Source organism: Carcharodon carcharias, chromosome 34, assembly GCF_017639515.1.
Source record: "Carcharodon carcharias isolate sCarCar2 chromosome 34, sCarCar2.pri, whole genome shotgun sequence".
In the NCBI taxonomy this organism is placed as follows: Eukaryota; Metazoa; Chordata; class Chondrichthyes; order Lamniformes; family Lamnidae; genus Carcharodon; species Carcharodon carcharias.
In genome coordinates, this window is record NC_054500.1 from 24,428,152 (window position 1) to 24,453,216 (window position 25,065).

General features: G+C 47.6%; 1 protein-coding gene across 1 annotated transcript; it reads left to right on the plus strand.

Annotated features, from left to right (window-relative positions):
* Positions 1-1,580: 1,580 nt before the first annotated feature.
* Positions 1,581-20,267, plus strand: LOC121272691 (glia maturation factor gamma-like). Its single transcript, XM_041179418.1, has 7 exons — positions 1,581-1,862; positions 5,833-5,929; positions 7,050-7,099; positions 9,139-9,190; positions 12,216-12,296; positions 18,328-18,401; positions 20,107-20,267. The coding sequence occupies exons 1-7, from the start codon at positions 1,860-1,862 to the stop codon at positions 20,176-20,178; spliced, it is 429 nt and encodes a 142-aa protein (XP_041035352.1). The 5' UTR covers positions 1,581-1,859; the 3' UTR covers positions 20,179-20,267.
* Positions 20,268-25,065: the final 4,798 nt, after the last annotated feature.

Here is a 25,065-nt window from a genome sequence, read left to right on the forward strand (position 1 = left end):
CATAACTAATCAGGCTGAAGCAATTTGACCGATAGGGTGAGTGTAACGACATAGGTGACAGACAGCAGAGCTTTTATTTGAAAGATGTTGTAACTGGGATATATAACTTGCTTTAAGGTGTATGTTTGTGCTCCAGTGCTGGAATTCCAGCTGGTGCATGTGTAAGTGAGCTAGCTTCTAACATGGTGTGAGACTGGGGAACACAAGCCTGATTTGGTCAACAGACGACGTTAAACCAATCCCGGGGGTGGGGGAGAGTTTCTGTCAGGTGCTGACTGCCTGAGGTAACAATTGGAGAAGCTAAAGCAGGAACGGAGTTCAAAGCAGCTGGCTGTGACTGTTACACACGGGAGAGCTGGTCTCTTACTGTTGTGCGTTCTGTGGCCACTCCAAGTTACTGGCTTATTTAGGTGATAGTAATGTAAGGATTGACTTGGGTTTACACAGTGACTCATTTCATCACTTTACTCAGAAACATCTCAAATCGCTTTGTGTGTAATTAATTATTAAATTATGCAGCATAGAATGAAGCCACATGGCCTATCATTGCTGTGCTTGCTCTCCGAAAAAGCTATCCAATTAATCCCACTTCCCCTGCTCTTTCCCCATAGTCCTGCAAAGTTTTCTGCTTCATGTGTTTATCCAATTCCCTTTGAAAGTTGCTACTGAATTTGCTTCCACTGCCCTTTCAGGCAGCACATTCTGCATCACAACAACTCACTGCATAAATCAATTCTCCTCATCTCAGCCTGGTTTGGGGAATACTTGGGGAGCATTGTTATTGCAGAGTACAGTAAAGCAACAGCTTATTCTGCACACAACATGATCCCACAAACAGCAATGAGATGAACTCATCAGTTAACTTGTTTCTGGTGGTGTGATTTGAGGGAATGATATTGCCTTGCACTGGTACTTCTGAGTTTAAACAGGGCTTTCCTTGTCCCTGCACATATTGGGATAGCCCATGATTTAAGCAGGTATAAAACAGACTCAAATGAAGAAGATTCTCTGGCTCTGGTGAAGAAGTCTGTTTGCTTTGATTGAAGAGGATTCTTTGCTTCCAATGAAGAAGACTATTTCTGATGGAGAGGATCATTTGGTACAAGCAAAGAAGACTATATTCCCAATGAAGAAGATTCTTTGATTTGGATGACGAAGACTCTTTAGAAACATAGAATGAAACGTAGGAATGTCGAACGTTCATGACACAAAAGGGGGCCCTTCAGCCCATCATGCCTGTGAAGTCAATAAAGAGGTATCCGGGCTAATCCCACGTTCTACCTCTTGGCCTGTAGCCAGGGTTATGGCATTTCAAGTGATTTGTTTTGGTTCAGGTGAAGAACCATGTTTGGATGAGAAGCATTTTTTGTTTTCCAAGCTATTGTCTGGTTCCTCTCCCCTTAATCCCTGCCTTGCTGAAGGCACAGATTTAATTTTGAAACTCAAATAGCCAGAAAAAGATCATTTGACCTTTCAATCAAGTTAAATCAGCAAGAGTTCGGGTGAATTTCTTTGAAGCAACTTTGTGGTGGGCTGAACAGGATGTTGTGTATCCATTGAATACATGACAGGGAGGAGTAACCAAGGGACACAGTCACTAAACTGACAAATTTAATCTAACCCCAGCTTTTTTGAGTGTGAGGAGAGAGGACACACAGTGGATTGATAAATAGTGGAATGTTTTGGAAAGTTGCTGTCGCAGTTTTGTTTCTAGAAGGATTTTTCTTTTAAATGCAAATTTGCAGTTCAAATACCCGGTGTCAGCTTTATTGAGGAACTAGCAGTTTGAGCATCCTGTCACAAGACCAGTGTGAGTTTGAGCAGCCAAGGCTGTAACGTAAAGCTAAAGAGAAGTTAACATGGTAAGCAATTTGTGTTTTCTAAATCTTTGGGCTACCTCACCATTTTCTTGCATATTTTGGTATAAAGAGCATATTGTGTCGGGTGTCTCTCAATCATCCGCCCAGTTCCACCAACACCACCCTTCAGAGTTTCATTTCACTTGTCTCTTAGACGACAACCACGTTCAGGCCACGGCTGTTTGATATGTGTTTCTTTTCGTATTTGTACACTGTTGTGCCAGTGATGTGCACAGGAGCGAGGAGCAGTTCAGGCAGGGATTATTAGTTGAGCAGCGAGGGCAATTGGAAAAGTAACTTGGGGAATTTGCGGTTGCATTGAAGATTTCTGCTTAGTTACTGTTGGCAAGGGAAGTTGCAGAAAATGTGTTAAATTTGCCATGGTGTGATCAGACCTGCTTGAGTCTTGCTCAGAGTGAAAAGGTTATCAGCTTTGATGATAGTCCTAAACAAATGCAGCTTCGTATATTTAATTGGTCTGCGATCTGTCTTACTGTACCTGATGATAAATTTCATTTCCAGCATTTCCCTGACACAAATGGCTCCATGTGTGTTGAAAGTAAGACGTGCTACATATCTTGAGGGCGCTGAGTTTCTGATCAAGTTGTTGACATCATCTTGCTGCTGCTTCACCATCACCCCCCCCCCACCCACAAAAGTGGGAACAGCATGGCTTGTGGGTCCCACTCAGCCTGACATTAGGACAGTTTTTGCATTAGGATTACACTCCGGCTGCATATTGGATGAGAAGTCAGACTAAGGCCCTGTGTGACAGAAAAGATCCCTTGCCACTAATTGAAGGTGGAGCAAGGGAGTTCTCCACAGTGCAGTAATTGTTACTGCGTATGCAAGTATTATAGCCAATTTAGACAGAGCAACATCCCACAAATGACATTAAAATGAATGACTGATTAATCTGAGTTTGGTAGTTGAGGGGGGGGACATTGGCCAGAACATTGGGAGAACTCCTTCTCCTCTTCCAAACTGTGAACAGCATGTGTATTTCCTATATCCTCTAAATGTCATTTATTTCTAAATGATCATATATAGTGATTCTTATATGACCCTATATAGTGATTCCTATATGGTCTTGTATTGTGATTCCTTTAGGATCCTGTATAATGATTCCTATATGATCCTATATAGTGATTCTTTGCTGGCTACTCATGTGTGGAGGCATTGGATCTCAGGCCATTCCAATGCTTACCTGACATCACATTCACACACATACACAAAACACATTCACACTTACAGACATACAGAGACACAGACAGATGCACATACACACAAATACAGGCACACACCCAGATGCGCACACATACACAATACACATTCACACTTACAAACATAGAGAGACACAGACAGACGCATATGCACACACACACACATAGATGTGCACACATACACAAAACACATTCACACTTACAAACATACAGAGACACAGACAGATGCATATGCACACACACAGACACAGATGCGCACACATACACAAAACGCAAGTCACACTTACAAACATACAGAGACTCAGGCAGATGCAAAAGCACACACACACACACACACACACACAGATGCGCACACATACACAAAACACATTCACATTTAGAAACATAGAGAGACACAGACAGACGCATATGCACACACACACACACACACACACACACACACACATGCACACACATACACGAAACGCAAGTCACACACAATGCACACACAGTCACACTTAACGGACACATACACATGCACAGCACGCACACAAACATGCATGCATACACAGATCACATGCAGAATTATGGACGTACACAACATTCACACAGACAAACACATGGCATTTTGTAGCAGGGGATAGTGAGTAGGTGCAGGGATCATCATGATTTTTTTTCACCTTCCAAGTTCACAGATTTGGAGTTTCTTACATTCAGCAGAGATCGACCACAGGATCCTCCTGCTCAGTGCAACTCACTATCGCACTGCTATTGGTGCATTTATCAGCTTAACCATGGGAAGCTTTCAAAGTGCTGCATAGAAGTAAAGAGCAAAGACATCTGAACTTTAATGTGACTCATCGAATATGGTGCTGAGACTGGGGCTGAGGGTGACAGGGACAGAATCAGATCTATCTGTGATGAGCCTTAACTCCCCCTCTCTATTAGTGCTCAATAAATATAGCAAGCATGAGCATCCTGGGCTAGGGTGGAGAGTCTTTGCACATGAGGACACAACTTGGCGGGACATGTGGAGACACAGCCGATACCCTCCATGGTAAAGCCGACTCACGATACTCAATTAGCCATAAATATTGGGAGATATTCCCAGAGGGGAGCAGCTGTCCAGAGATCTCATAACATCAAGTAGACAGTTGCTTAAAAAAAAATGGTTCAAGTTTCCAGTGCCCAGTGAGATGTGTCTGTTCCTCATTTGGATTGTCAGTGAATTATCAGCAGCAATAGAAGCAATTTCAACTCAAGAACACTGACCTTTTCCCAGTCTGTCCTGCAGAGCAGAGGATGGAGAGCTTCCCCACATTTGGTTCTGTCCATTTATTGAGTGGGTTAATCTGCTGGATTGACTGGGATGAAAGGGTGAATCAGAGAGAGTTTAATTCTCACCCTCCCAATCCTCAAGTCACACACATTGGAGCTAAACGGGCAATATTTCAGTTTATTAAAAAACCATGTTGTTTACTGTTTTCTTGTCAGGTTTACCAAGCTCGTATATCACCTACTCACTTAGGCAACATTTGCACGTCCTCTTCCCCATCTATTACCACATTTTAGCCCCTCCCGCCACAATTCGCCCAGTCACTTCCTGCTCGTGTTGTGTTTAATTTCTTTTAGCAATTTCCCCCTCCCCCGCCTCCTCTTTGAGTTGCCCTTCGAAATCTCACCAAATTGACTGTGCTTCACCCGCCAGACCAGGCACCGTGTGTTGGTTGGAAATTCACCCACGTGGGCATCACGGCTGAGGTTGAAATCAAAGACCCAGCAGCGGCAGCGGAGAAAGAAGCAGAGTTAACGTTTCCAGGCTGGAGGCCTGAAAAGATAAAAGATGTAACAGGTTTTAAGCAAGTCCAGAGTCCAGGGAAAGGGCGAGCAGAGGGGGAAGAAAGAACAAAAAAGGGGGAGGCCTGCGATAGGCTGCAGATAACAAAAGGGATGGTGGCGCAAAGCGAAATGGGACAAGCGGAGGAATAAGGGATGGCTCTGGGTGCGGCTGAGTCTGGCCCTGTCACCACACATCATTTCCGCCAGGGTTATACATGGATAGAATTGGAAATGGAGGCTGGGGCAAGGGAGAGGGCATCTTGACTCCCCACCCCCACCAACTCAACTCTCTCCCTCAGAGGCAAAATTTTTATTTTTGTTGTGAGAAAGGGAGAGGAAGGAACTGCCTTTGCTGCATCATCTTCCACAGCAACCACAGAAGGTCCCAAATTAAGTATTCATAAAGCGGAACCACTGTTGCGAACGCAGCACAGAAGGATCCCACAAACAGCAACACGATAATGACCGGATAATTTGTTTTTTTTTTAGTGATGTCGGCTAAGGGATCAACATTGGCCAGAACACCGGGGAGAACTCCCCTGCCTCCCTTTGAAACTTGAAAACCAGACCTCTTGGTTTTGCAAACATCCTGCATCAATAAAAATTCCAAATCCAAAGTAAATATCTCAGGGATTAGAAGCCTAATTCTTTGGGTGAGGTCAGTTCTGTTGGTGTGGGGGAGCAGTGGGGGAGTTAATGATGCCATAGCTTGGTGTCTTGGCCAACATTGCTCCCCTGTCTGATCCTCAGAGCTATTAGGATTAAACCGTTGCTGATTAGCCGCTGTCTGTGGGATCTTGCTCTGCGCATGGTCGGTATAGCCCACTGGTGACGTGCCATTCCCACTCTCCCCAACCCCCCCCACCACCAACAAATTAAATGCGGGTGATGCCGTGTGTTTTTTACCCCCCCCACTCCCCCTCTCCTAACAGTCGGACTCCCTGGTTGTGTGTGAGGTGGATCCCAAGCTTCTGGAGCGCCTGAAGAAGTTCCGATTCCGCAAGGAGACGACCAATGCCGCGATCATCAGTGAGTAAGAGCGCCTGACCCAGGACATCCACATGATCACCGCCCACCCCCCTCCCCCAGCGCAAAATGCCTCCCTCGCAGCTTGTGGGGTGAGTGGGGATTCCTCTCCTCCACTTGGGGGACACTCAGTGCCAACAGAACAGAGCTGAAGACCTGGTGTTGGGTTTCCCCAGCCCCCCCACCCACCTTCTGACCCCCCCTACCCCTCTCAATACCTTCTGACCCCCCCTACCCCTCTCAATTGTGATTGCTCAGTGTTTACCTTAGCCAGACTGGGGGAGGAGGTGGGTGACTGTTTGCTTCTCCCCTGCCCCCCGCCCCCAGGGTGAGTGCATTCTAATCCTGTGTCAATGAGGTGGGCAGGGGGCAGAATTGGGGGCAGTGTGCCACCTCCTCAGTAAAGCACACACAGTGTTTGTCGGGAGGCCGAGAGGGACACCAAGGCCATGGAGGTCCAGGTCATCACCAGAGCCTAAAAACCAGGCAGGTTCAGGAGACCATACTGGTGTTATACCCAATCAGAGTGGGGAAGGGAGGGGAGGGGGTAGAAATCATTCTTTAAATTCCACCCCCCACCCCAGGCAATGAATCCCGAACACCTCGTCTGTGCTGGTGGCCACTTTGAGGCGGGGTTTCCAAATTCACGTCATCTCACGATGACAAGCTCACATACCAAATTCAATTTGAAGTCCCCTTAACAGCAAAGGAGAGCCCGAGGATCCTTTCATAAAAATCCAAATGGCTCACTATTGCCGCCCTTACCCACGCCGTGCCTGTACCTGACTCCAGCCCCACGCCAACTTGGGTGACTCTTAACTGCTCCTCCAAAGTGGTCACTCAGTTGCCTCAAAACTTCTATAACATTCAGGTCTTCAGCTGCCCACCACTATCTACTCGGGGGGTGGGGGGGGGGGTGGTTGGGGGGGGGTGGGGGGGGGGGGGGGGGGGGTGGGGGGGGGGGGGAGGGGGGTGGGATGTGCAGCTAAGGAATGGGCAATATCTGTTGGCCTTGCCAGCAATGCCCACATCCCAAGGAGGAACTAAATTATATTGTGTCATACACTTAGCCATTGAGCCCTTTCCACAAATGTCAATATTTCATTTATCTTCAATCTCCTAGTCAAAGTTGATAAAGAAAACCAGCAGATGGTACTGGAGGAAGAGCATGAGGTAAGTGCCTTGCAGCAATATTACTGACAACGTGTACAATTTATGGGATGTTAAAGAGAGAGAGTGTTACACTGGTGATGGTGAGTTTAAAATTCTCGTCCTTTGCATTCAAACCCCTCCATTGTCTCATTGCTCCCTATCTCTGTAACCTCCTCCAGCCCCACAACTCTCCAAGACCTCTGTGCTCCTCCAATTTTGGCCTCTTGAGCATCCCCTATTTTAATCGCTTCACCATTGATGACCTTGTCTTCAGCTGCCTGGGCCCTCAGCCCTGGAATTCCCCTCCTCCACCTCTCTGACCACCCTTCCCCCTTTAAGACGCTCCTTGAAACCTGCTTCTTTGAGCAAGCTTTTAGTCACCTGCCCTAATATCCCCTCATGCGGCTCGCTTTTAAATTGTGTTCGACAACACTCCAGTGAGGTGCTTTGGGACGTTTTGCCACATTGAAGGTACTATATAAATGCAAGTTGTTGTTGTTGATTCTGCTGGAGTTACACAGCCCAACCGAAATGTAAAACCCCTGGAAGATTCAGCTACCAAAGTGCAGATCGTGTCCTGGAGGTTTAATCAACACTTTTTATTCAGTTCCCAACTGTTCCAACAAAACCTCCCATTTCAACACAGACATTTAGAAAATCAACAGAAGCCAGAGGATACAAAGAAAGACCCCCCTCCATTTCATCGTCTCCTGATCTCACTGACTCATCTGCTTGTGGTTAATTGATGTTCTTGATGTGTGAACCCAGGCTACAGGTGAGCTCTTGATAGGATTTCCTGGAGATCACCGGTCAACACTCTTAACCCCACCCTGTCCTCGCTCAACATCAATTTCCATCAGGAGTGGAGGGTTCCACCGATGGGTGTCCAACATCAGGAAACCTGGCTGATTTTCCTGAGATTCAAACCTGAGACCTTCCTGCTCCTTTAGGACTCAGCGCCACGTGGAGCCTCCCTCACTGAAATAAGAATGAAGGGAGTTTTGGGAAAACTCAGGAGGCACCTGTGGAGTGAAGCAGAGTTAATGTTCCCGACCGAGGGGCCTTTCCTCAGCTCACAGGTCCATCATCCTGAAGCATTGATTCTGTTTCCTCGCCACATGATCTGCTGAATTTTCCCAGCTTTGATATCAGATCTCCAGCATCGGGGGGCAGTTTGCTCTCGCACCAGTGTTTTCCCATTGATTTTCGAGCTGTCACAGGGCCTGCTGATCTCAGGGTTGTGCACAGGTGGAACTGAGTGGAGACGGTGGCTGTGAGTAACTCTGTCTGAGGTCTCGGTAAACCAGCACTTCCCAAGCATTTTCCCGGCGTGACCCCCTTTCAATGCCTCAAGATTTGGTGTGGCCCCAGAGTTGTTGAGTTTGGGGGCTGGTGGGGAGGTGGTGGGTGGTGGTGGCCTTCAGTTTTTGAGGCGGGGAGAGGGGCAGTGGCAAAATAAAACAAAGCAGTGGGATAGTAACCTTCACCGCTGTACTTTGTCAATGAGGAGTTTGCGAGCTTTATGCATGCAGAGCTCAGCTACCTCCTGTCCCCACCCTCTCACCCCAACGCTCCAATTGCAGCATGTCCTCCCTCCTCCACTTACTGTTCCTCCAATCGAGGTTCCTATTGAGGCTGGCTGTGAGAAATGTGGTCACTCCCCTCCAGTGAGCTAAGAGCTGACAAAAAAAACCACTGAGTGTGCGAGGTTACAATCAGATCAGCCGCAATATTATTGAATGGCGGAGAAGTCTCGAGGGGCTGAGCAGCCTAACTCCTGCTCCTAATTGGTACGCTCATGTGTTTGCATCGTGGGATCTCTGAGCCAATCCCACGACACAGTCTCAGCTTCACGGCCGCATTCACGGTGTCAGACCTTGTGACCCCAAAATCTTGCCCTGCGACCCCACTGGGGGTTGCGACCCACAGTCTGGGAACCCCCTGGTGTAAATGTGAGATGTGAGGGTGAGCATTTGCATGCAGTCACTGGATTTATCATGTATGTTATGAGTCTACGACGGGTGCCAATCGTTTTCTACCCCCGTGTGTTTTCCTTTTAGGACATTTCTCCAGATTCGCTAAGGAATGAACTACCAGAGAGACAGCCTCGATATCCTTTAACAAAGAACATCCTTATCCTGTCCCAAAGCACTTCATGTACAGAGAATTGCTGACTAATAGGTTCTGCTGATAAGAGTTAGATAAGGAAGGATGGGGAGGGGTTTGAGCGGAGCACAAAAGATTACCGTGGACGGGCTGGACTGAGTGACCTGTTTCGATGTTGCAATCAACATGGACTCGCTGTGTTATAATTTCTATTTAATTCTTTGTAATTCCAGGACAATGAGTGTGAATGCTACCCTTTGCCATGGTGCTCTCTCACATGGTGACCCATCACTTAGCTGTGATACTCTGGCCTGAATTTTACCTTCAGTTTCAGGACCCTGACATAGTGTCACAGAATTGTTACAGCACAGGAGAAAGACATTCGGCCCATCCTGTTTGCACTGGCTCTCTGAATGAGCAATTCACTCAGTGCCATGTCCCTAGCTTTTCCTCGTAACCCTGCACATTCTTCCTTTTCAGATAATAACCCAATTCCCCCTTGAACGCCTCAATTGAACCTGCCTCCACCACAGTCTCGGGCACAGTGCATTCCAGACCCTAACCACTTGCTGCGTGAAAAGTTTGTCCTCATGTTGCAATTGCTTCTTTTGCCAATCACTTTCAATCAATCTGTGCCCTCTCGTTCTCGATCCTTCTGCCAATGGGAACGTTTTCTCCTTATCTACTCTCTCCAGACCCCTCATGATTTTGAACACCTCGATCAAATCTCCTCTCAGCCTTCTCTGTCCAAGGAAAATAGTCCCAACTTTTCCAATCTATCTACGTAACTGAGGTTCCTCATTCGTGGAACTATTCTCATGAATGTTTTCTGCACTCTGTCTATCAGGGGAAAAAGCAGGTCCTGAAGCCAGCATCTTCCGGCAGTGGGACCTGCTCGGTTATTTTATCTAAGGTGGCTGCCTAATTGGCTGCCTGAGGGCTCACCATCCAATTAAGGACCCGGGGGGTCGGGGGGGGGGGTGCGGGGGGGTCGCACTCCTGATGCTGTCGGTCCAATCAGAGGGCCAGAAGCTCGGAGCCTTGGCAGTGCCAATGGGAGAGGTGGGCATCGCTGAAGCAGGTAGGAGACCTGGGGAACTGGGACAGGTAGGTTAATAAAAAGGAAATTCACAAGGCTCAGGGTTGGGGAAGATCCCCACTGGGTTCTCCTGTCCCCACCCTCTCACCCCAACACTCCAACTGCAGCATGTCCTCCCTCCTCCACTTACTTGTTCCTCCAATTGGGATCCCTGTTGAGTCTGGCTGTGAGAAAGGTGATCACTCCCCTCCGGTGAGCAGAGATGGCAAAAAAAGATTGAGTGTGCGAAGTTACAATCAGATCAGCCGTGATCTTACTGAATGGCAGAGCACTGGTGTAATCATTGGGACCGGGGGTGGGGGTTACCTTCCCCACTCATGGCCCCCTCTTTGTGCCTTGGAGTCTCTGTCCTGAATGTTCCCCATCTCCCACCCCCACCTTGGGCTATCGAGTAAATCACTCCCCACACAGGGAGCAGGTGAACGGCCTCTCCCCGGTGTGAGCTGCTCATGCGCCAGTGGGCTGGATGAATCACTGAAACCCTTCCCACACTCAGGGCAGGTCAATGGCCTCTCCCCCGGTGTGAATTTGTTGGTGTGTCTGCAGGTGGGACGGTCGATGGGTGGGAGTTGCCGCTCCCTCCATAAGCTGGCGCTCAACAGGATCTTTAATTATGCAAATCAGCTGCCCGCCTCCTTGGAGGAAGCAGCTGATCCACCTTGCAGGGCATCGCTGGGAAAGTGCTCTGGTGGTGGGATGGCATTGAGGAGCCATCCTGAAGTTATTTTACCAGCCCCCGCCCCACCACCTAGCCTGCAAGCCCGGGTCCCGTAAAACTCTGCCTCCTGGGTCCCTTCTGGATCTTTAGGCAGGATCTGCACATTATAAAGGAGACGTGGTTACTGAGCATCCAGCTATTCCCTGCTGTGTGGCTCGGATGACACCGTGTTGACCTTGTCAAAAAGGTGGTGGGGCAAGAGAGAAATTAACCATGTCATGACATTAACAGTTACTTCCTGAAAGTTCAATGGAAGAGTTCTAACAAAAATCATCTCCCAGTAATCGAACAGATCCAACCACTTATAGAGATGATTAACAATATCATCACCACACCACAGATTTTATTTCAATTCTCTCTCTTTGCTAATTTGTGGTATATCTTCCCAGCTGGTGGTGTGTGTGTGAGGCTCATTGCTGGTGCCTTGAATCTTCAGGACTAATAGTTCTTTCACTCCTCTGCACTGGCTTTGAGTTTTTCCCAGAATGATGAAATGAAACTCTTTCTGTGTTCAGTATGAAGGCCTATGTATTTGCATATTGCCAGCCTATTACTAAGCAGATGTGGGAACAGAACACTCAGAGAGGCCAAAGGGCAGTTGCTGTGGGAAATGGAAAAATATCACACGCTGGAGTAAGGCCACTGTTCTGAGGATGGTTCAGTGTAGAAGGAGCTTTACTCTGTATCTAACCCCGTGCTGTGCCTGTCCTGGGAGTGTTTGATGGGGACGATGCAGAGGGAGCTTTACTCTGTATCTAACCCCGTGCTGTACCTGTCCTGGGAGTGTTTGATGGGGACAGTGTAGAGGGAGCTTTACTCTGTATCTAACTCCATACTGTACCTGTCGTGGGAGTGTTTGATGACTATCTGCTGAAACTACAGCATATCAAAGCAGATTAACCGGTCATGTTTCTCATTGCTGTTTTCAAATTAACTGTCATGTTTGTCTGCATAACAGAGTCCAGAATTTCCAGGTAATTTTCTGAGAAGCACTTTGGGTGTTTGGAGAAAGCGTACACCGTGTATAAATGCAAGCAATATCTTCCTTTTTATTATTAGTTATCCTCCATTATTATTAATTATATTTGTTATTATTGATTATACATATTAATTACATACAATTATTATTAATTATTCTAATTACAATGACTTAATCCCACCCATTTTCACATACTAGGATATGTTTACATTGTTTCCTTGACAGTTGATCAGATTTATTGTTTATAGCTATAAGTACGTGCATCAGGACAAGAGGGTGTCCTACCCTTTGTGCTTGATTTTCAGCAGCCCCCAGGGTAAGTACATGGATTCATCTCTTGGAAAACCTGTGATTAAAGAATCTGGCGTATCAGGGAAACTCTTTCTACAATGAGGATAAAGGCCAATGTGTTTGCAGATTGCAAGTCTAATACTTGGCGGGTGTGGGACTAGGGGTACAAGTTGGCCCCAACTGGGAACAAATTATTAACCTCACTCAGAGAGGCCAAAGGGCTTTTAGTGTGGGAAATGGAAAAATGGTGCAGTAAGACCCCTGTATTGAGGATGAAATAGTCTAGAGGGAACTTTACTCAGTATCTAACCCCGTGCTGTACCTGTCCTGGGAGTGTTTGATGGGGACAGCATAGAGGGAGCTTTACTCTGTATCTAACCCCGTGCTGTACCTGTCCTGGGAGTGTTTGATGGGGACAGTGTAGAGGGAGCTTTACTCTGTATCTAACCCCGTGCTGTACCTGCCCTGGGAGTGTTTGATGGGAACAGTGTAGAGGGAGCTTTACTCTGTATCTAACCCCGTGCTGTACCTGCCCTGGGAGTGTTTGATGGAGACATTGTAGAGGGAGCTTTACTCAGTATCTAACCCTGTGCTGTACCTGTCCTGGGAGTGTTTGATGGGGATGGTGTAGAGGGAGCTTTACTCTGTATCTAACCCCGTGCTGTACCTGTCCTGGGAGTGTTTGATGGGGACAGTGTAGAGGGAGATTTACTCTGTATCTAACCCCGTGCTGTACCTGTCCTGGGAGTGTTTGATGGGGACAGTGTAGAGGGAGCTTTACTCTGTATCTAACCCCGTGCTGTACCTGTCCTGGGAGTGTTTGATGGGGACAGTGTAGAGGGAGATTTATTCTGTATCTAACCCCGTGCTGTACCTGTCCTGGGAGTGTTTGATGGGGACAGTGTAGAGGGAGCTTTACTCTGTATCTAACCCTTTGCTGTACCTGCCCTGGGAGTGTTTGATGGGGACAGCATAGAGGGAGCTTTACTCGGTATCTAACCCCGTGCTGTACCTGTCCTGGGAGTGTTTGATGGGGACAGCATAGAGGGAGCTTTACTCGGTATCTAACCCCGTGCTGTACCTGTCCTGGGAGTGTTTGATGGGGACAGTGTAGAGGGAGCTTTACTCTGTATCTAACCCCGTGCTGTACCTGCCCTGGAAGTGTTTGATGGGGACAGTGTAGAGGGAGCTTTACTCTGTATCTAACCCCGTGCTGTACCCGTCCTGGGAGTGTTTGATGGGGACAGTGTAGAGGAAGCTTTACTCTGTATCTAACCCCGTGCTGTACCTGTCCTGGGAGTGTTTGATGGGGACGGTGTAGAGGGAGATTTACTCTGTATCTAACCCCGTGCTGTACCTGTCCTGGGAGTGTTTGATGGGGACAGTGTAGAGGGAGATTTACTCTGTATCTAACCCCGTGCTGTACCTGTCCTGGGAGTGTTTGATGGGGACAGTGTAGAGGGAGCTTTACTCTGTATCTAACCCTGTTCTGTACCTGTCCTGGGAGTGTTTGATGGGGACAGTGTAGAGGGAGATTTACTCTGTATCTAACCCCGTGCTGTACCTGTCCTGGGAGTGTTTGATGGGGACAGTGTAGAGGGAGCTTCACTCTGTATCTAACCCTGTGCTGTACCTGTCCTGGGAGTGTTTGATGGGGACAGTGTAGAGGGAACTTTACTCTGTATCTAACCCCGTGCTGTACCTGTCCTGGGAGCGTTTGATGGGACAGTGTAGAGGGAGCTTTACTCTGTATCTAACCCCATGCTGTACCTGTCCTGGGAGTGTTTGATGGGGACAGTGTAGAGGGAGATTTTTTTTGTATGTAAACTGTGTTATACTTGTTCTGCAACATGACCAACCATCCCTCATTTTATGGTTTTGTCCTGTAATTGAACCCACTATCCTGTTCTCTGGGTCGCCTACATCTTGGATGCTGATTTTCACGTAATTTTGGCTGTTAAATCTCACGCATGCGCAGAAACCGTGCTCACCCCCCCACCATTTCCTCCCTGGCACAGCCCCCACCCCTGCTCTGATGGATACCCATTCCAAGGTGTTTCTTATTTTTCTCTGTGAGAATTGGTTACCCTGCTGCCCTGGCAGTGTTTGATAAGACAACAATATTATTTTGTTTCCATTGCTGCCTTGGTTGTGACTGATAACTATTTTCAATGAGTTGACTGGGAATCCTGGCCCAAGGGAAGGATCACATGCACATGCATACAAATACACACGCACACGCATGCACATACTCACACACACACACACACACACACACACACACACACACACATGCATGCAAATGCACACACACACACATGCAAACACACACGGACACACATACGCACACACACATACACACACACATGCACACACAAACATGCACTCACACACGGGCACACATACGCACACACACATACACACACACATACACACACACACATACACACACACATGAATGCACGTGCACGTACACACAGACACACACACACAGACACACACAGACACACACACACACAGACACACACACAGACACACACACACAGACACAGACACACACACACACACACACAGACACACACACACACACAGACAGATACACACACACAACAGAGGTGATGATCTGTGTTCATGTGGCCTAGGAGGAACCTCACACACCAACCACACAGGTCTGTAAATCATGACCTTCACACACTCTCCAGTTCCCAATATATGTGTCTGGTTGGTGAGGCTCCATGCTGTAAAATCCCCACCTACCAGCCACAGGTTCATATTGACATAAACTGCGTGAGTGGCTGTTCCTTTTCTTAGATTATTTTGGGTTGTGTTAAAGGGGATTATGTTTGGTGGAGCTACAAAGGTGTAATTGTCTGACCATCGAGCTGCTTGAAGGAGCCCAGTTGCCTGTTCCCCTGCTCCATTATCTAGGTGGGGGATTTGAGGGTGTTTGGTGTCTCGTTAAACTTTGCCCGATGGGTGATTGGTCCCAAGTAAAAGTGTAAAGAAGTTGTTTTTTTCTGTAACCTCCTGCCTGTTACTGAGGTTTAAATAGTTTGGTGGGAACAAATTATTGACCTCACTCAGAGAGGCCAAAGGGCTTCTAGTGTGGGAAATGGAAAAATGGTGCAGTAAGGCCCCTGTTTTTAGGATGAAAGAGTCTAGAGGGAGCTTTACTCAGTATCTAACCCCGTGCTGTACCTGTCCTGGGAGTGTTTGATGGGGACGGTGTAGAGGGAGCTTTACTCTGTATCTAACCCCGTGCTGTACCTGTCCTGGGAGTGTATGATGGGGACTCTGTATCTAACCCCGTGCTGTACCTGCCCTGGGAGTGTTTGATGGGGACGGTGTAGAGAGAGCTTTACTCTGTATCTAACCCCGTGCTGTACCTGTCCTGGGAGTGTTTGATGGGGACAGTGTAAAGGGAGATTTACTCTGTATCTAACCCCGTGCTGTACCTGTCCTGGGAGTGTTTGATGGGGACAGTGTAGAGGGAGCTTTACTCTGTATCTAACCCCGTGCTGTACCTGTCCTGGGAGTGTTTGATGGGGACAGTGTAGAGGGAGATTTACTCTGTATCTAACCCCGTGCTGTACCTGTCCTGGGAGTGTTTGATGGGGACAGTGTAGAGGGAGATTTACTCTGTATCTAACCCCGTGCTGTACCTGTCCTGGGAGTGTTTGATGGGGACAGTGTAGAGGGAGATTTACTCTGTATCTAACCCCGTGCTGTACCTGTCCTGGGAGTGTTTGATGGGGACGGTGTAGAGAGAGCTTTACTCTGTATCTAACCCCGTGCTGTACCTGTCCTGGGAGTGTTTGATGGGGACAGTGTAAAGGGAGATTTACTCTGTATCTAACCCCGTGCTGTACCTGTCCTGGGAGTGTTTGATGGGGACAGTGTAGAGGGAGCTTTACTCTGTATCTAACCCCGTGCTGTACCTGTCCTGGGAGTGTTTGATGGGGACAGTGTAGAGGGAGATTTACTCTGTATCTAACCCCGTGCTGTACCTGTCCTGGGAGTGTTTGATGGGGACAGTGTAGAGGGAGATTTACTCTGTATCTAACCCCGTGCTGTACCTGTCCTGGGAGTGTTTGATGGGGACAGTGTAGAGGGAGATTTACTCTGTATCTAACCCCGTGCTGTACCTGTCCTGGGAGTGTTTGATGGGGACAGTGTAGAGGGAGATTTACTCTGTATCTAACCCCGTGCTGTACCTGTCCTGGGAGTGTTTGATGGGGACAGTGTAGAGGCAGCTTTACTCTGTATCTAACCCCGTGCTGTACCTGTCCTGGGAGTGTTTGATGGGGACGGTGTAGAGGGAGCTTTACTCTGTATCTAACCCCGTGCTGTACCTGTCCTGGGAGTGTTTGGTGGGGACAGTGTAGAGGGAGATTTACTCTGTATCTAACCCCGTGCTGTACCTGTCCTGGGAGTATTTGATGGGGACAGTGTAGAGGGAGCTTTACTCTGTATCTAACCACGTGCTGTACCTGTCCTGGGAGTGTTTGATGGGGACAGTGTAGAGGGAGCTTTACTCTGTATCTAATCCTGTGCTGTACCTGTCCTGGGATTGTTTGATGGGGACAGTGTAGAGGGAGCTTTACTCAGTATCTAACCCCGTGCTGTACCTGCCCTGGGAGTGTTTGATGGGGACAGTGTAGAGGGAGATTTACTCAGTATCTAACCCCGTGCTGTACCTGTCCTGGGAGTGTTTGATGGGGACAGTGTAGAGGGAGCTTTACTCTGTATCTAACCCCGTGCTGTACCTGCCCTGGGAGTGTTTGATGGGGACAGTGTAGAGGGAGCTTTACTCAGTATCTAACCCCGTGCTGTACCTGTCCTGGGAGTGTTTGATGGGGACAGTGTAGAGGGAGATTTACTCAGTATCTAACCCCGTGCTGTACCTGTCCTGGGAGTGTTTGATGGGGCCAGTGTAGAGGGAGGTTTTTTTTGTATGTAAACTCTGTTATACAGAGGGTGCCACTGGTCTCTTGTCTGAGTGACCGCTCTCAAGGTGTGAGCTCAGACCTTGATCAGGGTCAGATTTTAACTCTGTGTCAGTAACTGGGTTTTTAGTGAGTTAAATTCAGGCCCTGAGTGTCACCAGGCGATTTGACCAGAAAGTAGATCGTAGTCACTCTTCAAAACAGAGAGGTTGATGGAGGGAGTTTCAGAGCTTGGGGCTTTGACAGCTAGAGAACTGAAAACGTACAAGAGGCCAGATTTGGAGAAGTGCAGAGATCTCCGAGATTTGTAGGGCTGGAGGAGGAGTAAGTCACAGTGATAAGAAGGAGCAAATGCATGGAGGGATTTGAACATGAAGATGAGGATTTTGAATACGAGACATTTGGAAACCAGGAGCAATTGTCGCTCAGTGAACACAGGGGGTGATGGGTGAACAAGACTTGGCGTAAGCAAGCATACGGGCAGCAGAGTTTTGGATGAGCTGAAGTTGATGGGGGGCTGGAAGATGGGTGTCTGAACAGGAGCTCATTGGAACCGTTGAGTCTGGAGATAACAAAAGCATGGATGAGGGTTTCAGCAGCAGGATGGGACAGCTGGGGGACTCATTGGAAGGAACCCAATCAACCATCACCCAGTCAAAGTTTGTGTGACATTGATTCCAGGTGGTTTACAGGAAGGTCTACAATTACTCCCAGGGGTCAGTGTTGGCCCCTGTGAAAGCGATAGCATTTCTTTGATGCCTGGAGCCGTTTGGAACTCAGGATTACTCACGTTGCTCATTCCTCACCTTAGTTTCTGGTCAAGGAGAGCGGTTATCTGTTACTTTTCCCAAAGGGGCTAATGGGAACTTAGAATGTGGGTTACTGCCCCTGTTGGACAGGTGCTGAGTGGGGGTGACTGATGGTGGGGGGGGCGGGTAGTGATGACTACTGCCCTTGTCAATTATTATGTAGAATGGTGGATAGAACGAAAATGGTCATTGTATGACCCAGTCTCCGACTTTATACTCTCTGTCTGATTAGGCTCATTGTTCAACTATCCTTGATATTGACCTAAAGCACAAAGCTAACTGTTCTTACCATTCATTGCAGGATGTAATCCCCAGCAGCAGATGATGTACGCTGGGAGTAAGAACAGACTGGTACAAATTGGAGAGCTCACCAAGGTGGGTACATCTCAGGAACAAGGTCCCTTCGTTATGATCTTTCAATACCTTTTGTTTTTAACTGCTGCCATTTTTCTCCTCCTCTCAGGCGGTGTCCCCACCGCCCCCCCCCCATACCAACCACCCTCACCACTGCTGACCCTGGTCAGATCAGCTAACTCACACAAAACAGGGAATCAAACTGGGAACTTTCCTGGACAATGTGGCCAGAGAGGGATAATGGGCTGAATTTTCACAGCCCCATGATCCCAAATTTGGGCTCTTGTGGAAAAGCCCTGTTGAATATCCAGGCTTGGGCTGACAAGCGGCAAGTAACATTCACGCCACACAAGTGCCAGGCAATGACCATCCCCAACAAGAGAGAATCCAACCATCGCTCCTTGATGTTCAATGGCATTATCATCGCTGAATCCCCCACTATTAACATACTGTGGGTTACCATTGACCAGAAACTGAACTGGACTAACCACATAAATACTGTGGCTACAAGAGCAGGTCAGAGTTGGCCCCCATTGTTCCCGAGAATCTGCACAAATATCAGTAACACTTGGACCTGGCTCTACACTGCTTTCAAATCTCACTTCCTCCTGTAAGTTACTCAGTGCCCTCTCAAAATCCTCTGAATTTATATTTCTGCCCCTGTAATGTTAGCACCTTGTCCCCATCATTAAGAGGAACAGAAAAGAAGCATCAGCTCCATTCACAGGATCACAGTACCTTTACAATGCAGAAGGAGGCCATTCGGCCCATCAAGTCTGCACTGGCTCTCAGCAAGAACATTCTGCCCAGTCCCACTCCCCTGCCTTACCACCGTTACCTTGCACATTCTCTCTTTTCAGAGAGCAATCCAATACCTTTCTGAATACCTCGGTCAAACCTGCCTCTGCCACCCTCTCAGGAAGTTTGTTCCAAACTCCAGCCACCCTCTGGGTCAAAACATTTTTCCTCACATCGCATTTACTCCTTTTGCCAATTAATTTGAGTCTGTGCCCTCTGGTTCAGATGCTCTCTTGAGTGGGAACAGTTTCTCACTGTTTGCCCTGCCCATACCCATCAGGGTCTTGAATACCTCTATCAAGTCTCCTCTCAGCCTTTCAGATGACTTTCAAATGTTCCTTTGCGGGTTTCACATTCTCCGTATCACTTGAAGATCTGGAACCTCACCCAGGCGAGTGTTCCTGAGGTTGGTGTGTTGGCAGCTTATTCATTCTGAGCGGCATTGGCAGAGTTATGACGTGCGCACTCGCTCCATTAATAGCTGTCTGTACCCGCATCTTTTCTCACTCTCCCTTCCGCTAACTGATCACCACAGACCGAAGGATCTAATCCGGGATGGTCTGTTCTATGCCTCTTAGTGCTACCCCAGAGGAACCGGATGAGTTGAGAAAAACCCTTCAAACCCTCACTGGTTCCCTACACAGTGAGCCTTGGCCCATCACCTGAGTATCAATCTCAGTCTCCAAACAATAATTGTGCTGTTGTTCCAGGTAAGAAAAATGGTGGGGAGAAGATTCTCATCTACAGAAGATGTCATTGATGAGGCATTTAACCTTAAATCTTATTGCTTTCCCCTAACTATGGAACGATTTTAGCCTTGTAATGTTAGTGACGAGTTAGTGATTTATGAAGCGTTTGATGAGGAAGTTATCAGTGTGTGAATGGTCCTCTCACACCCCCCCCATTCTCTCTGATTGATTGAAAACAGGTGTTTGAAATTCGGAATATTGATGAGCTGACTGAAGATTGGTTGTGTGAGAAACTGGCATTCTTTCGCTGAAGATGTGAGTCTTGCCATGGCTCTTTAAGACTGTTTAATTCAAAAAATTTTATTGCTATGTCAAGTGATATTAAACAAATTTCACATTTTTTATCTCGAATTTTTATACTGTATAAATAAATAAAACCACTAATAATTAGTCATCTGAATTTCAGACCACACTCAACTGACTTCAGTCAAATACTATTTTTCAACTAGCAGTCAGTTTTTACAAAGTTTGCTCTCTGTCTGCTAGCTGTGAGATACCCACGTAAAATGAGGTTGGCCAATATCAGCGCAGCTCCCATTGCACAAAATGCCTCTTACACTGTCACAAAGTTGGGTTTCTCACTCAGAGTGGACATTGGGTGCCTGAAATGGAAAATGTAAAAATTTCACATTGAGTAAGTAGAGGATCATTGTGCTCAGATTATAGAAATTTCTGGATTTTAGGGAATTGTCTCTAACTTGTGCTGTACCTGCTCTGGGAGTGTTTGATGGGGACAGTGTAGAGGGAGCTTTACTCTGTATCTAACCCCGTGCTGTACCTGTCCTGGGAGTGTTTGATGGGACAGTGTAGAGGGGGCTTTACTCTGTATCTAACCCTGTGCTGTACCTGTCCTGGGAGTGTTTGATGGGACAGTGTAGAGGGGGCTTTAAACTGTATCTAACCCCGTGCTGTACCTGTCCTGGGAGTGTTTGATGGGGACAGTGTAGAGGGGGCTTTAAATTGTATCTAACCCCTTACTGTACCTGTCCTGGGAGTGTTTGATGGGGACAGTGTAGAGGGAGATTTACTCTGTGTCTAACCCCGTGCTGTACCTGTCCTGGGAGTGTTTGATGGGGACGGTGTAGAGGGAGCTTTACTCTGTATCTAACCCCGTACTGGAGGGTTTGTTTGGAGGGTCAGGGGGATGCCGGAGGGTTGGAGGGGAGTCAGGGGGCTGGAGGGAAGTTGGTGGGGGTGAGTGGGGAGTCTTGGGGGTCGGGGGGGGGGGTGTTTGCGGGTTGGGGGGCAGGAATCGGAGGGTTGGGGGGGCATAAGTTGGTTGGGGGGGTGGGGGGGTCTCAGTGTGGAGCCGTTGGAGGCAAGGGGATGGCTGGGGTCAGGTGCATAGGAGTTAGACTGGGAACTTTCTGTTGAACATTTCCTGGGTAAATCCGAACTGTCTGAAGTCTCTGGATCTAACTCAGAGTTTTTGACGTCTCCAGAGGGCTCCGAATATTCCAAACACATGGGAATTGCCTTTTGGAAGTTGACACTTCCGGGACAATTCCCGCAGAGTCCCTGCTTTGGAACATCTGAGGCGTTTCCCTGCGCATCTTGCAGGTTATGTCCCGGGTCTGACCATCTGGAGACTAGAAGATCAGTGCAATGTTTAACTACGTTGTCATTCAGGAGCAGCTTATGCCTGGATCAGTGTTGTCAGCTGCTTTAATCTGAGGTTGGGACTTTAGGATAAATTCCAGACAGCAAGCTGGGAAATCAGGCACCAATTCATTGGATCCACAGAAAACTCGCACTTGCATTGCCAATAAGAACAATTTGGGTCAATGTATTTTGGTGAGATTCAACCAACAGGAGAGCTGTGTTTGTGCTATCAGCTGAGCTAGGCCAAGGCTGGTATGAGGAAGCCATTGGTCAAAGTTTAGGGATGGGAAAAATTTAAGAGGATGAATTAACAACGAAACTTAGAGTGATGTGGCTGAATTTACAGGCTGGTAGCAGCCCTTCTGCAAATATTCCCAGGAGCCCTAGTGGGTTTACATCCTATCAAGCAATAACCTGCCTGTCATTGGAGTTCCAGGCACTGCCAGCCAATCAGGGGGCTGGGAGTGGTGGCCACTCCTGGGATTGGAGGAGGCCCCAGATCAGAAGCATTGCTGGAGACCGGAGGAGAGGTAAACGGGGCAGGCTCGTTGGTACCAGTGGGGTAGGCCCCAGATGGAGACAGAGGGGGGAGGGGGAACAACCCCAGCCTCACCAACCCCACCTTGCAGCTAAAATCCCTCATCCCTGGAACCATTCTGGCAAATCTCCCCTGCACCCCCTCAAATCCATCCTGAAGTGTGATAACTAGAACTGGATGCAATACTCTAGTTGTGGCCCAACTAGAGTTCTACCAAGATTCAAAATAAGGTCCCTGCTTTTGTACACAACCCCTGCCCTGCACCCAATTTCCCATTTGCATTACTAACCACTCTCTCAATGTGTCCTGCCACCTTTAGAGATTGACGCACATAAACTCCAAAGTCCATCCGTCCCTGCACACTCGTTAGAACTCTGCAATTGAATCCATATTGCCTCTTCCTATCCCTTCTGTCAAAATGCATTGCCTCATGCTTCTTGCATCTATATAACACTTTTAACAGAGTCAACATCCAGGTGCTTCACAGAATTGCAAGGAAACAAATAAACAACGACAGAGATATCAGAAGGAGCAATCAAAAGCTCGGTCAAAGATTTGGGTTTTAAGGAATGTCTTTAACAGAGGAGGAGTAGAGAGAAGCCGAGAGGTTTAGGGAGGGAATTCCAGAGCTCAGGGTCCAGGCAGCTGAAGGCACGGCTGCCAATGGTGGGGCGATGGAAATCAGGGGATGCTCAAGAGGCCAGAATTGGAGGAGCGCAGAGATCGTGGAGGGTTGTGGGGCTGGGAGGAGGTTAAAGAGATAGGGAGGGGCGAGGTCATGGAGGGATTTAAACACAAGGGTGAAAATGTAGCATCAGATGGGAAGAATATTGACTTATTGTTTTCGGACAGCACAAGTAAGCTGAATAAGCCCGGCTCCAACATTTCTGGTCTTACTGTTGTTACAGATAGGAGGGGGATTAATTTAAACAGCCCTGATTTCTCCACTCACTACCCATCTGTAAACAGAAAGGTGTTTTTGATTTCTCCCCCCTTTATAGGTGTTTTCCCCAATGCTTCAGTTCTGGAGTGATCCCACCATCTATGAATAACACCACGGCAAACAGTAATGTAAAATAGGAGGGTTGGTTTATTTTACACACACACACACAAAACGCAGGAAGGGGTTTCGCAATGTCCACCCTTTATTGCATTCATACAATAAAAAATCGATAAGGGAAAGGAAAGTGTTCAGGGCAAAGACCACGATAAAAATAAGGAATTATGGTTTCACGTGAGTCCAGAGTCCAGAATCAAAAAGTCCAATGGACATTCCCTCAGGGGTCAGCAGGCTGAAGCTATTACAGGATGATTTGCTTTTTCCAAGGTGATGACTTCCTCGATGGAAGAAGGCCCTTAGAAATGAATTAGTCTTCTAGGCACTGATACAGAAGTTCAGATGTTCCAACGGTACACAGTGTAGACGAGGGCCAGTCAATTTAAAACCTGGACAGGGATCTTTGTTGTTGCCCGTTAGGTGGTAAATGGTAGACAGAGGCAGGCTGCTGGAGTCCTGTCAACTCTCCTGAGGTTAAACAGTAACTGAAGCTGTATAATTAAAGCAATCCAAACAGCTCAAGTCTCAGTCATGTGACAGGGCAGTTTTGGGGTCAAGCTATTCAGCTAACAAGACCCCTTGTTAAAACCCATTGTGTTTTGAACAGTAACTGTAGAACCATTAGAGCTGAGGGGTCACCAATGACACTGCCTTTGTCATTAGCTGGCTAGTGCAGACATCTTGCCTACTAACTCTTTGTGTTGGCTCGGCTGAAATGTTTATACAGCGCGAGGAGTGCTACATTCCAGGGATGTGATGTGTCGCCCATTGTCCATTTTAAACTGCTCAGAAACTTCCAGAACTAGCGTCATGTGGTAGGTGGTGGCCATTTTATCAATTCATCCATTTAAAAAAAAACAGAATTTAAGCAAGAGAATATATGGAAGGGAAGCTAATTTCTTTTAGATTCTTTTCTCCTAACGCTGTCTGGGCAGGACGCTGTGAATTGACCCGGTGGCTGAGGGAGCTGATTTTCATGGTGTGCTTGTTAGCATGGATTTAGCTGGGGAATCGGTTATGATGTTACCGTTGCTTGAGTGCAGTGTGAAAAATAGTCAGAAACCAGCAAGCCTTGAGTGACACAGCCATTAGCTCCACACACTCTGCCTTCAACGTACCTGATCACTGCTGCTCCTCCTCCGAAGAGTTGCGGTTTCAAAAAGGAATGTGCTGGCGCTCCATGTCTCTCCATTCATGCATTGTTTGGCCTTTTGCTTGCTGTGTGAACAAGGCCTGGTGGCAAGTTCGTGCCTTCCTCCCACACCTAATTATTGTGGTGGAAAACAGACATCAGGGTCTAATGATTTTCAATTAGACAACACGAGCCCACTCGATTGTGTTGTTGCTTCCTTGTGGACCCTTCAACCCTGCTGCTCTGAAATATCTGTCATTCTACTCAAAGTGCAGACGGCAGGTTTTCAGCCCAGATAGGATCCAGCTGCAAATACACATAAGACTGATACAGCAGAGGAGGAGACCACTCGGCCCATTCTGTCAGTGCTAGCTCTTTGAAAAGAGCTAAACAATTAGCCCCTGCTCCTTCCCCTCATATCCCCGTAAGTTTTCTCTCCGAGTGTTCATCCTGTGCAACTTTTGATAGTTTTCCCCGCTTTCCTCACAAATGAATATTTGGAATGTTTGACTCAGTTATTGCCATTGGTTTGGACCCCGCACAGCGAGGCCTCTCTACATGTGGAGCAACGCAGGCTCCTGGTGGTTCCTTCAGGAGCTCCTGTTAGTGTCAAACTGTCATGGAAAGTGACAAGCTGTGATCAGCAGTTTCCTTACAGTGGGTGTAGGGTTGTCAACCCTCCGGGATTGACTTGGAATCTCCAGGAAGTGAAGATCAATCTCCAGGACACCGCTGTGGGCAACACTGGAGAGAAATCATCGGGACATTCAAAAAGATTGAACTTTTTTTGTCGTTTTCTTTGAACAGTT

Bases quoted from the DNA above. Each gene is read 5' to 3' on its own strand.
- LOC121272691 (XM_041179418.1), top strand. The intron at 5,930-7,049 runs GTGAGTAAGAGC...TCAATCTCCTAG, and splicing joins GACCAATGCCGCGATCATCA to TCAAAGTTGATAAAGAAAAC. The intron at 9,191-12,215 runs ATCCTTTAACAA...AGTTGATCAGAT, and splicing joins ACCAGAGAGACAGCCTCGAT to TTATTGTTTATAGCTATAAG.